Source organism: Bufo bufo, chromosome 7, assembly GCF_905171765.1.
Source record: "Bufo bufo chromosome 7, aBufBuf1.1, whole genome shotgun sequence".
NCBI lineage: Eukaryota > Metazoa > Chordata > Amphibia > Anura > Bufonidae > Bufo > Bufo bufo.
This window is the reverse complement of record NC_053395.1, coordinates 107,796,304-107,814,169: the sequence shown is the minus strand read 5'-3', so window position 1 is coordinate 107,814,169 and position 17,866 is coordinate 107,796,304. Positions and strand designations below refer to the sequence as shown.

The 17,866-nt window shown below is 43.3% G+C and overlaps 1 protein-coding gene across 1 annotated transcript in view; it reads right to left on the bottom strand.

Moving 5' to 3' along the window:
* The window catches only part of WDR75 (WD repeat domain 75), a 343,006-nt gene extending 326,258 nt beyond the window's left edge, over positions 1 to 16,748 (bottom strand). The window contains exon 1 of the mRNA XM_040441253.1: positions 16,528 to 16,748. Within this exon, the coding sequence (XP_040297187.1) occupies positions 16,528 to 16,613 (86 nt within the window). The 5' untranslated portion in view covers positions 16,614 to 16,748. The remainder of the gene's footprint in view (positions 1 to 16,527) is intronic.
* Positions 16,749 to 17,866: the final 1,118 nt, after the last annotated feature.

Sequence of the window (17,866 nt, the reverse complement as noted above, 5' to 3'; positions counted from 1 at the left end):
TTTCCCTCCACCACTGCGTGATGCCTGCCTGCCACTGCTTTTATGAACCCGTGCACTGCTAGTGTGTTCCTCACAGGCAGTCTCCCATGTAGCAGACAGTGTACCCCTGCCGCATTTGGCTGCAGATCTCCCATTGCTGCCACCCTGCTGTCTCACGGGCACATGACCCCTCTTCACCTGGCTCCCACATGCGATCAGCTACATCTGTCTGTTTGTCACTTATGTCACCCTCACCTGTCTCTTGCACACGTCCCTGACCTATCGCAACATGTGCACCCATCATCAGTAGTTGCACGCCTAGAGGAGTCCCAGCGGACCTCTCTTCCAAGTCTGGACTGTCCTGTAACTGCTGACTGTCCTGTAACTGCTGACTGTCCTGTAACTGCTGACTGTCCTGTAACTGCTGACTGTCCTGTAACTGCTGACTGTCCTGTAACTGCTGACTGTCCTGTAACTGCTGACTGTCCTGTAACTGCTGACTGTCCTGTAACTGCTGACTGTCCTGTAACTGCTGACTGTCCTGTAACTGCTGACTGTCCTGTAACTGCTGACTGTCCTGTAACTGCTGACTGTCCTGTAACTGCTGACTGTCCTGTAACTGCTGACTGTCCTGTAACTGCTGACTGTCCTGTAACTGCTGACTGTCCTGTAACTGCTGACTGTCCTGTAACTGCTGACTGTCCTGTAACTGTGTGAGTGAAGTCCTTGTTATTACTCACGCTCCGTGGTCTCCCGCTGGCCAGCAACATGCTGCACTGCTCTCCTGACGAACACACATCGTCAGGATGTAGTGCACGTACGCATGCACTATAACCTGACACTGTGTGATGTCAGGTCCGAGTGCATCAAGTGAAGAAGATTATGGAAGAGCTGTGGAGTGTCAGAGGCGCCCCAAGCAGGAAACTGATTTTGATGGCACTCGGGTAGCATGGATGGGGGTTGATCAGTTTTTATAAAGGAAAACATTATTTTAATTAGTGTTTTTCTTATTAAAGTACTCTATTAGTTGTTGGATTAATCGGTAGAATACTTGATTACTAAAATAATCGATAGCTGCAGCCCATGTTCAGGACAGGTGAAGGCACAGAGGCAGTTCCTGGGCCATGCCAACTAATAGGGATGAGCGAATCGACTTTGGATGCTTCATCCAAAGTCAATTCGCATAAAACTTTGTTTTAATACTGTATGGAGCTCCTGCTCCGTACAGTATTAAAACAGTTTCATGCGAGTCGACTTTGGATGAAGAATCTTTAGTCGATTCGCTCATCCCTACCAACTAAGTCTGATGTCAGAGGAACCCACCGATTCCTGGCTGTGTCTATCAGTTCTCACTTGAGATGTTGAAGAACTAATCAAATAAATGGTAGTCGGACGCACAGGGTTGTAGACCCACCAACCAGGGTGCCCACGGTCGAGTAGTAACACCCCACTACTCAACAAAGTGGAAAATCGATATATACAAGACCAGGCACACCTAAGACTATTGGGCTTCTAAATTTTAATCGGATACAATGGTGGAACAGCGTATAAAATCACATATAGCTAAAAAGGTGCTAAATCAATAGTGGATATCAATAATTTATAATATCACCTATAAAAGAAACAAGCTCAATGACAAAGACATGCACTATAAAATCCATAAAAATTCATAAAAATTTGGGACAGAGTAAAGGATCAATGGATAGTTCGTATCAGCGTACTTCTCTAAAAGCAATGCTGATCAGGGCAAACAGCGATGTATAGCAGCAATATTAGTAATCAAAAATAGCAAAGAGTTCAGATTGTGTACCAGTTCTAATGAACAGCGGCAGACGGGTGACCAAGTCTCTCACCCCTATATATCACCAAATGTCTTTGGGACAGAAGCACTTAGTCGAGTAACGGTATAGACCAAACTGATGAGCAGCGGCGTCTCGCTGTAAAACTAACTTAGCGGCGTCCCGCTAAAGGTAAATGTTCTAGTTTGAAATAGTTGCGCCGGCTTCAGTAACAAAACAGTCTTACCAGAAGCTGCGGCCACGGCCGTCCTGTGGACCTCGGGAGAGTGTTCACCTTATCTCCAGCAAGCTGTTTGTATACCGCGTCGGTGGATCTGTGCGCATGAGCCCGCCGGTTCGGCTCCGGACTCAGTATGATGCCACCTTTCACACGGAGCTCCAAACAAATATTCGGCACCGGTCTTTCTTGTTCTTGTAGTGCACTACTTTTCCAGAATTGGGGGGTCTGACCAGACACGTTTTGGGGTTATGATGTCCCCTTTCTCAGTGGTAATCGGACCCCCCCCCCTTCCAAACATCTCTTTTATATAATCATATTGTAACAGGCAAAACACGGCATGGATTCCATACCGGAAATGATCTCATTGTTTCTGTTTCACTCTTCACCTTTTTATGTCTCAACTGTGGTACACAATGTTTCATTATTTGAAATCTTTCCTCTGTGTAACCGTCCTTACCGTCCTAATCTCCTATATGGTCTTTCCCTTAACCACCTCAGCCCCCAGTGCTTAAACACCCTGAAAGACCAGGCCACTTTTTACACTTCTGACCTACACTACTTTCACCGTTTATTGCTCGGTCATGCAACTTACCACCCAAATGAATTTTACCTCCTTTTCTTCTCACTAATAGAGCTTTCATTTGGTGGTATTTCATTGCTGCTGACATTTTTACTTTTTTTGTTATTAATCGAAATTTAACGATTTTTTTGCAAAAAAATGACATTTTTCACTTTCAGTTGTAAAATTTTGCAAAAAAAACGAGATCCATATAGAAATTTTGCTCTAAATTTATAGTTCTACATGTCTTTGATAAAAAAACAATGTTTGGGTAAAAAAAAAATGGTTTGGGTAAAAGTTATAGCGTTTACAAACTATGGTACAAAAATGTGAATTTCCGCTTTTTGAAGCAGCTCTGACTTTCTGAGCACCTGTCATGTTTCCTGAGGTTCTACAATGCCCAGACAGTACAAACACCCCACAAATGACCCCATTTCTGAAAGTAGACACCCTAAGGTATTCACTGATGGGCATAGTGAGTTCATAGAACTTTTTATTTTTTGTCACAAGTTAGCGGAAAATGATGATTTTTTTTTTTTTTCTTACAAAGTCTCATATTCCACTAACTTGTGACAAAATTTTTTTTTTTCCATGAACTCACTATGCCCATCAGCGAATACCTTGGGGTCTCTTCTTTCCAAAATGGGGTCACTTGTGGGGTAGTTATACTGCCCTGGCATTCTAGGGGCCCAAATGTGTGGTAAGGAGTTTGAAATCAAATTCTGTAAAAAATGACCTGTGAAATCCGAAAGGTGCTCTTTGGAATATGGGCCCCTTTGCCCACCTAGGCTGCAAAAAAGTGTCACACATCTGGTATCTCCGTACTCAGGAGAAGGTGGGGAATGTGTTTTGGGGTGTCATTTTATATATACCCATGCTGGGTGAGAGAAATATCTTGGCAAAAGACAACTTTTCCCATTTTTTTATACAAAGTTGTCATTTGACCAAGATATTTATCTCACCCAGCATGGGTATATGTAAAAAGACACCCCAAAACACATTCCTCAACTTCTCCTGAGTACGGGGATACCAGATGTGTGACACTTTTTTGCAGCCTAGGTGGGCAAAGGGGCCCATATTCCAAAGAGCACCTTTCGGATTTCACAGGTCATTTTTTACAGAATTTGATTTCAAACTCCTTACCACACATTTGGGCCCCTAGAATGCCAGGGCAGTATAACTACCCCACAAGTGACCCCATTTTGGAAAGAAGAGACCCCAAGGTATTCGCTGATGGGCATAGTGAGTTCATGGAAGTTTTTATTTTTTGTCACAAGTTTGTGGAATATGAGACTTTGTATGAAAAAAAAAAAAAAAAAAATCATTTTCCACTAACTTGTGACAAAAAATAAAAAATTCTAGGAACTTGCCATGCCCCTCACGGAATACCTTGGGGTGTCTTCTTTCCAAAATGGGGTCACTTGTGGGGTAGTTATACTGCCCTGGCATTTTCCAGGGGCCCTAATGTGTGGTAAGTAGGTAAATGACCTGTGAAATCCGAAAGGTGCTCTTTGGAATGTGGGCCCCTTTGCCCACCTAGGCTGCAAAAAAGTGTCACACATCTGGTATCTTCGTACTCAGGAGAAGGTGGGGAATGTGTTTTGGGGTGTCATTTTACATATACCCATGCTGGGTGAGAGAAATATCTTGGCAAAAGACAACTTTTCCCATTTTTTTTATACAAAGTTGGCATTTGACCAAGATATTTATCTCACCCAGCATGGGTATATGTAAAATGACACCCCAAAACATATTCCCCAACTTCTGCTGAATACGGAGATACCACATGTGTGACACTTTTTTGCAGCCTATGTGGGCAAAGGTGCCCAAATTCCTTTTAGGAGGGCATTTTTAGACATTTGGATACCAGACTTCTTCTCACGCTTTGGGGCCCCTAAAATGCCAGGGCAGTATAAATACCCCACATGTGACCCCATTTTGGAAAGAAGACACCCCAAGGTATTCAATGAGGGGCATGGCGAGTTCATTGAAAAAAAAAAATTTGGGCACAAGTTAGCGGAAATTGATTTTTGGGATTTTGTTCTCACAAAGTCTCCCTTTCCGCTAACTTGGGACAAAAATTTCAATCTTTCATGGACTCAATATGCCCCTCAGCGAATACCTTGGGGTGTCTTTCCAAAATGGTGTTATTTGTGGGGTGTTTGTACTGCCCTGGCATTTGAGGGTCTCCGCAATCATTACATGTATGCCCAGCATTAGGAGTTTCTGCTATTCTCCTTATATTGAGCATACGGGTAATGAGATTTTTTTTTTCCGTTCAGCCTCTGGGCTGAAAGAAAAAAATGAACGGCACAGATTTCTTCATTCGCATTGATCAATGTGGATGAAAAAATCTCTGCCAAAAAAAGAAAAAGGAGGGGAAAGGCGTCTGCCAGGACATAGGAGCTCCGCCCAACATCCATACCCACTTCAGCTCGTATGCCCTGGCAAACCCGATTTCTCCATTCACATCAATCGATGTGGATGAATAAATCATTGCCGGGATTTTTTTTTTTATATATACAAAGTGTTTGCCAAAGTATATGAACACCGCCACCTCCTCAGCTCATATGCCTCGGCAAACATATCTTTTACTGCAGAGGAGAAATCTCGTCTTGCAGCGCCGCATACACCGACTTGCGTGTAATCTGACAGCAGCGCAATGCTTCTGTCCGAATGCACATCAGTGCTGCAGCTGGTCGATCGGTTGGTCCACCTGGAAGGTAAAAAAAACAAAACAAAAAAGAAAAAACCAGGCCGCAAAGCAATAACTTTATTAACTTTAGAACAGAACATATTAACTTTTTTAAACTAAAGGAGGTTCTCGATGATCTCTTCCTGGAATTTGAGGAAAGATCGTGTTCTCCCAGCCTTACTGTAGAGAACAAAACTATTGTAGAGCGCCAATTGAATTAAATATACAGACACCTTCTTATACCAGTGTCTGGTTCTGCGGGAAACTAAATACGGAGACAACATCTGGTCATTGAAGTCCACCCCTCCCATGAGCGCATTATAGTCGTGGACACAGAGGGGCTTTTCAATGACACGGGTTGCTCGCTCAATTTGGATTGTCGTGTCTGCGTGAATGGAGGAGAGCATGTAAACGTCACGCTTGTCTCTCCATTTCACCGCGAGCAGTTCTTCGTTACACAAGGCAGCCCTCTCCCCCCTTGCAAGACGGGTGGTTACAAGCCGTTGGGGGAAGCCCACGCGACTAGTTTGCGCGGTGCCACAGGCGCAAATCCGTTCTAGAAACAAATGCCTAAAGAGGGCCACACTTGTGTAAAAATTGTCCACATAAAGATGGTACCCCTTGCCGAATAAGGGTGACACCAAGTCCCAGACTGTCTTCCCACTGCTCCCCAGGTAGTCAGGGCAACCGACCGGCTCCAGGGTCTGATCTTTTCCCTCATAGATCCGAAATTTGTGGGTATAGCCTGTGGCCCTTTCACAGAGCTTATACAATTTGACCCCATACCGGGCACGCTTGCTTGGGATGTACTGTTTGAAGCCAAGGCGCCCGGTAAAATGTATTAGGGACTCGTCTACGCAGATGTTTTGCTCGGGGGTATACAAATCTGCAAATTTCTGGTTGAAATGGTCTATGAGGGGCCGAATTTTGTGGAGCCGGTCAAAAGCTGGGTGGCCTCTGGGACGGGAGGTGGTGTTGTCGCTAAAATGCAGGAAACGGAGGATGGCCTCAAATCGTGCCCTGGACATAGCAGCAGAGAACATGGGCATGTGATTAATCGGGTGCGTTGACCAATATGACCGCAATTCATGCTTTTTTGTCAGGCCCATGTTGAGGAGAAGGCCCAAAAAAATTTTAAATTTCGGAAACTTGGACTGGTTTCCACCGGAAAGGCTGGGCATAAAAGCTTCCCGGGTTGGCGGATATAAATTGTGTGGCATACTGGTTGGTCTCTGCCACGACTAAGTCCAAGAGCTCCGCAGTCAAGAACAGCTCAAAAAATCCCAGGGCCGAACCGATTTGAGCCGTCTCAACCCGAACTCCAGACTGGGCGGTGAAAGGGGGAACTACAGGTGCGGCTGAAGTTGGTGACTGCCAATCAGGGTTTGCCAGCACCTCAGGGATTCTAGGGGCTCTACAGGCCTGTCTGTGCGGTGGCTGCGACAGGGTAACTACTGCACGTGCCACCGTACCAGCTTCAACTGCCCTTCTGGTGCTCGCCACGTCACCATGTTGTACGGCAGTGCTGGTACTAGGTCCAGGGAGGGCTGCGCTGCTGGTGTATGCCTCACCACGTTATCAGGCAGCGACAGCCCCACTCTGCTGCTCTTGAAGCGGATCCTGCATAACCTGTGGTCTAGCGACACGGGGCCAGGTACGCCTGGTGCTGCCAGGGACCTCCACCTCCTCGTCCGAACTTTGGGTCAGAGAGCCACTGCTTTCCACAGGTTCATATTCTGACCCGCTAGATTCATCAGATGAGGGTTCCCACTCCTCATCCGACTGGGTCAGAATCCTGTAGGCCTCTTCAGAAGAATACCCCCTGTTTGACATTTTGGACTACTAAATTTAGGGGTATTCTCGGAGACTACCCAAGAAAAAAAAGCAAGCCTGTCTTACAAAGGGGAGGCTAGCGAAGTACCGGAGGCCGCTGCGGTTGATAAAAAATATCAAAACTGATTTTTTTATCGCCGCAGTGCGTGTAAAATGAATGTGCAGTGATCAAAAAATATATATTTTTTGTCACTGCGGTGGGGCGGGCGTGGGTGAACGCACGTGTGGGCGACCGATCAGGCCTGATCGGGCAAACACTGCATTTTGGGTGGAGGGCGAACTAAAGTGACACTAATACTATTATAGATCTGACAGTGATCAGTTTTGATCACTTACAGATACTATAAAAGTACAAATGCTGATTAGCGATACGCTATTCAGCGAATAAAAGTGACTGCGGTGCGGTGGGGTGGGCGCTAACTGACGCTAACTACCTAACCAAGGGGCCTAAACTATCCCTAAAACCTAACAGCCAATACTAGTGAAAAAAAAAAAGTGACAGTTTACACTGATCACTTTTTTTCCTTTCACTGGTGATTGACAGGGGCGATCAAAGGGGTGATCAAAGGGTTAATTGGGGTGCAGGGGGGTGATCTGGGGCTACAGTGAAGTGTTTGGTGTACTCACAGTGATGTCTGCTTCTCTGCTGGATCCAACCGACGAAAAGGACCAGCAGAGAAGCCATATAACAGATCATATTTACTAATATGATCTGTTATATGGCTTGTCATTGGATTTTTAAAAAATCGCCAGCCTGCCAGCCAAAGATCATTGCTGGCAGGCTGGTGACGAACTTGTTCTTTAACTTTTGCCGGCCCGCGATGCGCATGCGCGGGCCGGATTGGAGCGAAATCTCGCGTCTCGCGAGATGACGCGTATATGCGTGACTGTGCGCAGCGCTGCCACCTCCGGAACGCGAATCTGCGTACAGCGGTCCGGAGGTGGTTAATATATAAAAAATGTAGAGAACTAATAATAAATAAAATTAAAAACCGCACCTTAGGTCACAGCGGTATCTGTGCGTTTTTGCTGCGTTAACGCTGCTGGTACAAAAAGCATTGTCCCGAATATTCGAAACAACGATCTTTACGGAGTCCAAATATTCGAAATGAATTTGATAGAGGTAGACATGCAGAATATTCGAAATCACAATATTCGAAATAGAGTTAGAGTTATTCATGATAAAACATACATTCGGGAATCAGGCTATCCGGAATTGAGATGTGTTAGGCATTTCCTTCAATAATAAAACCGCTTCATGTCTATACACAGTTAAAATTACAATACTCATCTATAAAATGTAGTATATAATCCATACAACATATACTACACATAATGAATATATAATATATAAATCCATCAAAGGCCAGTGTGCATTAAAACTGATAAAAATGCCCAATTTATTCAAAAGGCATGAGGAGCTGATTTGATATTCTATACTGTACTCATGTGGAATTCGTATCCAGCACCCAAAATTCCACACGGAATAGTCAAGTGCCTTGATGGGAGGAGGCCCACCATCAAGGGGGAAAAACAGCTCGGTGGGGATCACCCTCGAAGGGGGGGGTCCCCGCCTGGTCCTACAGGAAGCCAAATAGCTCATATTCAGCATTTAAACCTCCCGGAATCATGGTTTCCATTTCAAAAATCCTCTGTGTTTCTATCCTTGACATCTTACTGATGTGGTCCCCCCCCCCTCCAACTTCTGGATACCTTATCTATGGCGGAAAATTTTAGACCTGATGGGTTCCTGTTGTGGGCAGTTTTAAAATGCTTTAATAACGAATGAGTTTCAACCCCTTTTTTAATATTTGCTACGTGCTCGGCAATGCGTTTTTTAAGGGTTCTTTTAGTCCTACCAATATATTGCAATTTACAGGGACATTCTATAATATAAATGACGTTCTCTGAATGACATGTTAAAAATTCCTTTATACTGTGTCTGAACCCGTTAGTTGTTGAGATGACTTCCTTGGTTTGTTTTCCAAAGGAAGTTAGTTTGCAATTACCACATTGGCCACATCTAATAAATCCACTCAAATTAATCAATTTTTGTAGAGACATGTCTCTTGACATGTCTTCCCTGACGGTTGGTGCTATTTTGTTACCTAAACTGGGTGCCTTTGTGAAAACAATCAGGGGTTTGGGTGGAATAATTGTCCCCACGACTTTGTCTTTTTTTATTATATCCCAATATTTGTGCACAATACTTTTTACTTTCCTATGGTCGCTGTTATAGGGTAGTATCATCTTTAATTGATTTTCTTTTTGTTCTTTATTATTTGTCTCTTTTTCCACAAAAAACTCTGCTCTCTCCATATTTCTCACTTTATTTAAGGCTGAGTCTAAAATTTCTTCAGCATATTCCTTTCCTAGGAATTGTTGTTTCATCCTCTCTGCCTCCAGTTCAAATTTCTCCGCTGCTGTGCAGTTGCGCTTCAACCTCCTGAATTGGCCCTGAGGGATATTTATAAGCCAACTCGGTAGGTGGCAGCTGTTAAACAGAATATAACTGTTACGTGATGTTGGTTTAATGTAAGTACAGGTATTCAGTTTTCCGTCCTCAACATAAAATTTTCTAATCTAAAAACTCTAAATTTTCCCTGCTATTGGTGCCCGAAAACTTAAGATTAAAATCATTATTGTTAATAGAATCTAAAAATGTGTTAAGCTGCTCAGGTCCCGACCGCCAGATAAAGAACACGTCATCAATGTATCTCTGCCAGAGCACCAGGTCCGTCCCCAGTCTGGGGGCCACGATCTGGTCCTCCCACTCGGCCATGAATAAATTTGCGTAACTGGGGGCGAACCTGGTGCCCATGGCAGTGCCCCGAGTTTGTAAGTAAAAACCGCCATTAAAATAGAAATTATGGGTTAAAATGAAGTCAATACCTTCAATTAAAAACTATCTGTTGAGCTGTCAGCCTCCCCTCTTGTACTAATTGTTTCTTAACGGCTTCCTTTCCCTGTACGTGGTCTATGACCGTATATAGGGATTGGACATCTAATGATCCCATTATCCAGTGATCTTCAAACTGTATGTTTTCTATTTTCTTGATTATTTGTGTTGTGTCCTTTACATAAGAGGGTATCTTTAACTCTAGTCTGGAGTAAAGAATCAATGTATTGGGAAAGATTAGCCGTTAATGAGTCAATGCCTGAAACAATAGGACGTCACCGCGGATTGTTTTTGTCTTTGTGTATTTTGGGAATACAATAAAAAAAAACGGGTATTTATTTAAAATAGTCGTATTAATCATTATTTAAAATTTCACTTTCCTTTCCCTTTTTGCAAAAACTCTCCAGGTCAGTATAAAATTGGTCAGTCGGATCCTTAGTCAGTTTTAAGTACGTATTTATATCTGACAATTGTCGTAAGCATTCTATATTGTACTTCTCTACGTCTTGGATTACTATTGATCCTCCCTTATCCGCCGGGCGAATAACAATATTTTTTTCTTTGTAAAAATTTCAATGCTGTGATTTCACTTTGTGATAAATTATTGCGTTTATATTTGGTGTCAGTTTTGATCTTTTTAATATCCTTCATCACGCATTCCCTAAAGGTCGTCATCTCTTGACTTAACTCATTTCGTGGGTATTTTTTGGACCTATTCTTAAGAGTTGTGTGGATAAAAGTGTCATCATGATTAATAGAATTTGTTTCGCGATTTAACGGGTTCTTTAAAAAATATTTTTTCAAACAAAGTTTGCGTAAAAATTTTTCAACCCCAATAAAGGCTTCAAATTTATTCAGGGATTTTGTAGGGGCAAACTTGAGGCCTTTATTTAATAATTGCTTCTGGGTGTCTAGCAACGTAACAGAGCTCAAATATATAATGGCATCATTCGTGACCAAAGGTGGTGTTATCTGTGATAATAGTGTCTTTTTTCTAAATCCTCTTCTTGTCTTCCTCTTTCTGACTCGTGATATCTCGTCCTATGTTGGTATTTGTGATTGTGATAATCGTCTTGTTGGTTGTGTGTCCTTATTGCAGGTGTTCTGTATTCGTGTTGCACACTCTGTTCTGTTTCTCAAATTGTACTGGTGATCTATGTGAGTGTTTTTTTTGTGTGGTTTGTGTTCTCAACAGAGGTGATCTTTGTCTTACTCGTGTTCGGTGGTGTGGTGCAGTCCCATCTAAAAAATTATCCCTTTCTTCTAATACTTCAAACCTATTGTGAGTGGGTATATTAAAAATGCCATTCTTCATTGATTCCCTTTCATTAGCCTTCTTTTCCAGTAACTGTAGATGTTTCCACACCCAATATGTGTTCTACTGCTCCTTCCCTATTTCTTTAGTCTCTTTCATGTATTCCTTTTCTCCTATAGTTGAATTTTTTCACTTTTTTTCCATTATTTCCCGTTTTATCTATTTTATCCAAGTTGTTACATACCTTTGTTTGTAGTGTGTTAAATTCCTAATTTTTTGGGATTTTATCTACCACTACTTTTATGTCAGAAATTTGTTTAGTGGTTTCCTCTCATATTTCCATCCGCCTTTTTATTATCAATTTAGTAATAGCAACAGATTGTTCATGCAATAGGTTCTCCCATTCTTTATTAAATTCCATATTGCATAGGTCTTGTGCTGGGGTTTTATTTACCGTTAAACCTTGAGGGATTTTATTAATCTCAATACACCTTCTCAAGGTTTTTACCTCCCACCGTTGTTTTAGTTGGCGTATCAATAGTGTTTCTAGCTCCCTAAAAACACTGTTGATACATAAATCCTCACTCATAGAGTCTATATTATTATTTTCAAAGAGGAAATTTTCCACTTTCTGTTTTTTGGTTTCCATGTGGTCCCAAATGTCCATGGTGGGCCAGCAAACCGTGCAGTCCAATAGGGTGAAAAATGAAAAAAAATCAAATAAATGGTAGTCGGACGCACAGGGTTGTAGACCCACCAACCAGGGTGCCCACGGTCGAGTAGTAACACCCCACTACTCAACAAAGTGGAAAATTGATATATACAAGACCAGGCACACCTAAGACTATTGGGCTTCTAAATTTTAATCGGATACAATGGTGGAACAACGTATAAAATCACATATGGCTAAAAAGGTGCTAAATCAATAGTAGATATAATCAATAATGTATAATATCACCTATAAAAGAAACAAACTCAATGACATAATCACATATGACTAAAAGGTACTAAATCAATAGTGGATATAATCAATAATGTTTAATATCACCTATAAAAGAAACAAGCTCAATGACAAAGACATGCACTATAAAATCCATAAAAATTCATAAAAATTTGGGACAGAGTAAAGGATCAATGTATAGTTCGTAGCAGCGTACGTCTCTAAAAGCAATGCTGATCAGGGCAAACAGCGATGTATAGCAGCAATATTAGTAATCAAAAATAGCAAAGAGTTCAGATTGTGTACCAGTTCTTTTGTTACTGAAGCCGGCGCAACTATTTCAAACTAGAACATTTACCTTTAGCGGGACGCCGCTAAGTTAGTTTTACAGCGCGACGCCGCTGCTCATCAGTTTGGTCTATACCGTTACTCGACTAAGTGCTTCTGTCCCAAAGACATTTGGTGATATATAGGGGTGAGAGACTTGGTCACCCGTCTGCCGCTGTTCATTAGAACTGGTACACAATCTGAACTCTTTGCTATTTTTGATTACTAATATTGCTGCTATACATCGCTGTTTGCCCTGATCAGCATTGCTTTTAGAGAAGTACGCTGCTACGAACTATCCATTGATCCTTTACTCGGTCCCAAATTTTTATGAATTTTTATGGATTTTATAGTGCATGTCTTTATGTCATTGAGCTCGTTTCTTTTATAGGTGATATTATACATTATTGATTATATCCGCTATTGATTTAGCACCTTTTTAGCCATATGTGATTTTATACGCTGTTCCACCATTGTATCCGATTAAAATTTAGAAGCCCAATAGTCTTAGGTGTGCCTGGTCTTGTATATATCGATGTTGAAGAACTAGTCAACCATTCCAGGAGAGCAGAATTGTTGGACAAAACATGACCTCTGGATGACAGTGGCAGCTCTGGCCTGTTGCTGCGGTTGCTACCACCTACCTTTTTCTGCTGCTACTTGGGCCGACTACAGAATTTTTTTGCCACTCTCCGTTCCTTTGGAGGGTCCAGGCAACTGGGAGGAGGGCATACAGTGTACACTAGGGCTGAAACGATTCATCAATGTAATCGAGGCAAAAAAATCCTCAATACAATTTTTCTGCATCGAGGAATCGTTTAAATCACATGACCACCGAGCGCGAGTGAAATGAAGCTTCTCATTTACCACTCCGTGGCCTCCCGTCGGAACCGCGCTGCAGGACCTTGCGTTCACATGACGTCAGAGCACTGGCTGATGCTGTGTGTGACCTCAGGTCCCCAGTGCATGCTGGGATGAAGACGCGTCTCCTGCGGACTCCATGTGTCAGCGCACTCTGCACTTAAAGTTAAGTATAAAGTTAGCAGAGGCAACAGCGGCGGGGTGGGGGAAATGGTGGCACCTGTGATTTGGCATGGAGAAATGGTGGCACCTGTGATTTGGCATGGACTGGGTAAAATGGGGGCACCTGTGACTTGGAATGTATAAAGTTATTGGCGGGGGGGCACCTGTGATTTGGCATGTATAGCGTTATTGGCGGGGGGAGAGGGGTTAATAGGGGCACTTGTGATTTGGCACATGGAGGGGCTGATCTGGGGGAGTGTTTGACATGGTGGATGGCATGGAGGCACTGGTGAAGGGGGACATCATGCCAATCTGGATGGAGGGGCTGATGGCAGTGCCATCATGGGGGCACTGGGGGACATGGCATAGAGGGGCTGCTGATCTGATGGCACTGGGGGACATGGTGGATGGCATAGAAAATACTGGGAAAGGGGGACATTTTTATAAAGCAATACGTTATTTTCAGAAGGTTTTTCTTATTAATTACTCGATTAATCGTAAAAAATAATATATAGAATACTCGATTACTTAAATAATCGTTTACTCCAGCTGTGGTGAAACTACGACTCCCAGCATGCTCCATTCCTTTCTGTGGAGTTCTGAGAACAGCCAAGCAAGTGTGCATCTTGGGAGTCGTAGTTTTACAACAGCTGAGTGCCAGAGGTTAGCCATCACAGGTCTATACAGAGGGAGGTCAGTGCGCCTATGCACTGTTGTGTATGCACTGTGCGCCTATGCACTGTTGTGTATGCACTGTGCGCCTATGCACTGTTGTGTATGCACTGTGCGCCTATGCACTGTTGTGTATGCACTGTGCGCCTATGCACTGTTGTGTATGCACTGTGCGCCTATGCACTGTTGTGTATGCACTGTGCGCCTATGCACTGTTGTGTATGCACTGTGCGCCTATGCACTGTTGTGTATGCACTGTGCGCCTATGCACTGTTGTGTATGCACTGTGCGCCTATGCACTGTTGTGTATGCACTGTGCGCCTATGCACTGTTGTGTATGCACTGTGCGCCTATGCACTGTTGTGTATGCACTGTGCGCCTATGCACTGTTATGTATGCACTGTGCGCCTATGCACTGTTATGTATGCACTGTGCGCCTATGCACTGTTATGTATGCACTGTGCGCCTATGCACTGTGCGCCTATGCACTGTTATGTATGCACTGTGCGCCTATGCACTGTTATGTATGCACTGTGCGCCTATGCACTGTTATGTATGCACTGTGCGCCTATGCACTGTTATGTATGCACTGTGCGCCTATGCACTGTTATGTTGAATGCTTAGGGTACTTTCACACTTGCGGCAGAGGATTCCGGCAGGCAGTTCAGTCGCCGGAAATCCTGGACTAAATGGATGGCATTTGTCAGACGAATCCGGATGCGGATCCTTCTAACAAATGCATTGAAATACCGGATCCGTCTCTCCGGTGTCATCCAGAAAAATGGATCCGGTATTTATTTATTTTTGCATTTTTAAAGGTCTGCACATGCGCAGACCAGAAAACCGGTTCCGTTTTGCCAGAACACCTAATGCCGGATCCAGCACTAATACATTTCAATGGAATTCCGGCAAGTGTTAAGGATTTTTGCCGGAGAGAAAACTGCAGCATGCTGCAGTATTTCCTCCGGCCAAAAAACGTAAGAGGGACTGAACTGATGCATAATGAATAGAATGCTCTCCATGGATGTCCAAAAAATAAAAAATGGAGACAGCACGTCCAAAAAGCGGAATTTTATTCCAGATGCAACGTTTCGGCTTAGTGATAGCCTTTGTCAAGCATCCAATTCAAATCCTTGACAAAGGCTATCACTAAGGCTACTTTCACACTTGCGGCAGGACGGATCCGACAGGCTGTTCACCCTGTCGGATCCGTCCTGCGGCTATTTCGCCGTGCCGCCGTTCCATCCCTATTGACTATAATGGGGACGGGGGCGGAGCTCCGGCGCACCACGGCGAAAGTCGCCGGACTAAAAAGCCTGACATGCAGTAATTTTAGTCCGGCGGCCTTTCGCCGTGCACCGCCGTGCTGCACCGGAGCTCTGCCCCGTCCCCATTATAGTCAATGGGGACGGATCGGCGGTTCGGCGAAATAGCCGCAGGACGGATCCGACATGGTGAACAGCCTGTCGGATCCGTCCTGCCGCAAGTGTGAAAGTAGCCTTACCAAAACGTTGCATCTGGAATAAAATTCCGCCTTTTGATGGTGCCGTCTCCATTTTTTTATTTTTTGGACATCCACGAGTTGTTTTTTTGGGGGGGCTTTTTACCACCCCCCCCCCTGGAGACGAGCACCCGCAGCATTATTACTAAGGAGTGCTGTTCACCCGTGTTTATGTTACTAGAATGCTCTCCATTCAGAATGCATTAGGATAAAACTGATCAGTTTTTTTTCCGTTATACCAGAAAAGAAAAACGCTAGTGTGAAAGTACCCTGGCACACTCATGCACGCGAGAAAGACGGGGACGAGGCATGTACACAAGATTTAGATCTTGCTCCGACATAACAGAAAATAGAATTATCAAGCGCTGAGGGGCAGGAAAGGGGGCACAGCAAGCTTGATTTCAAGAGCCTTATTTACACAATGCGGGCAGGGGAATAAAAGTATTTTCTGGCATTAGGCACATCTGACACCAAGGACAAAAACATCTTTGGAATCAAGCTACAGACTTCTATAAGGTAATGCTGCCGGTATAATATGCGTTCCCTTTAAATCTCAACCTTTCATGATTCACCTCAGCCTTAGTCCCATCAGTTGGGTGGCAACTAACGTTGTGGAAAGACAAAAGGCCTATTCTTTTCCATCCCAGGCAGTAATTGTGAATCTGTCTACATATTCTTTTAATTTCCAAATTAGTTAATTCCAAAATGGAACACAAAAGTTTCCCTTCAAAGGCATCCCAGTGCAGAAGAAACATACGCAGCATGCCACCACAAAAAGTAAAAACCATCAGCACTCGCTTCAGTCTGCAGAATATATTTCCTTACTTGTTGTCCGCTGAGAAAAGAGGCCTCCGGTAGTTGATTCTATTTCCGCCACACTGAACCACGCGAACTTCGGGATCCATCACCATTTTACTTCACAGCTCAGAGAACGCACGTGGTAACGTAGGAAAAGCGGAAATCCCACAGCGGGGGTAGTAGGCGGTACAGGAAGTGCTAAGCACGACACTTGAGAGCTACGGCAGACATTTTTTCTTCTGGCAACTTTCCCCTAAGCATATTTGCATAACAAGCGCACAATAAACCGCAGCACATTAAAGTAGCTAATATTTTTCCAAATATTGACTTTACATCTACAGTACGCATGTACAATGCAGAGCTGTATGCTCTGAGACTGTACCATTCCCTATTACAATGCAGTGTAATATAGCGTCCCTAAAAGCATGACGCAACTACTTTAGTCATAAAAATGGTTGCAAGTCCCCTTTTTGACAATGTGAAGTTGCGACAATACGAAGTTTTCGACGATTGAGTGGGACAGGGGCTTGTCAAGGCTACACTGGTGCCTTCAAATTTGCTAGCATGATGTATCCCTGGAAACAGGCATACATGTTAGCGAAAAATTGGCTGCCTGAGATTAGGCCCCATTTCTATGACGTCTCTGTTTTGTGAATAGCCTTCTGTAGTCCCACACTATCCACCCCATGTTAGAAATGACTATCCTTGTATGCAAAACGTACAACAATAGGACTATTTTTTTTGTGGGGCTGTGGAACGGGCGTGCACATATTTTTGAAATGTATTTATCAAAATATCCAAAACTGACAAAAACTTTGGAAAAAAATTGCAATTGTCTCTGCTTTTAAGACAGATAGTGATAACTTACAAAATAGTTATTAATCCCTTGCCAACAAGTGATGTACTAGCACATCTCATGTTGGGTCTCTGACCTCTTCCTGACACAAAGAATTACTGTTTTTGCTTTTCATTTTTTGCTCCCTGAGTTCCCGGAGCCATAATTTTTTTATGTTTCCATTCACATAGCCGTATGATGGCTTGTTTTTTGTGGGACAGGTTGTACTTTCTAATGCCACCATTTAATACAGCATACAATGTAGAGGGAAACTGGAAAAAAAATTCCAAATGGGGTGGAATTAGAAACAAATATGGTATTCAGCCACACTTTTATGGGTTCTGTTTTTTTTTGTTTTTTTTTTCAATATAATTTTTATTATTTTTCTCCCAATCAAAAAAAATAGCATCATAACAATGCCATTGGTATTCCATCACACATATGACATTAATCAGAAACACAGAGTGTCGCATTATAATGTACAATAAAGTAACGCCTCCCCCCTCCCCCCTCCCCCCCCCCCCTTCCCCT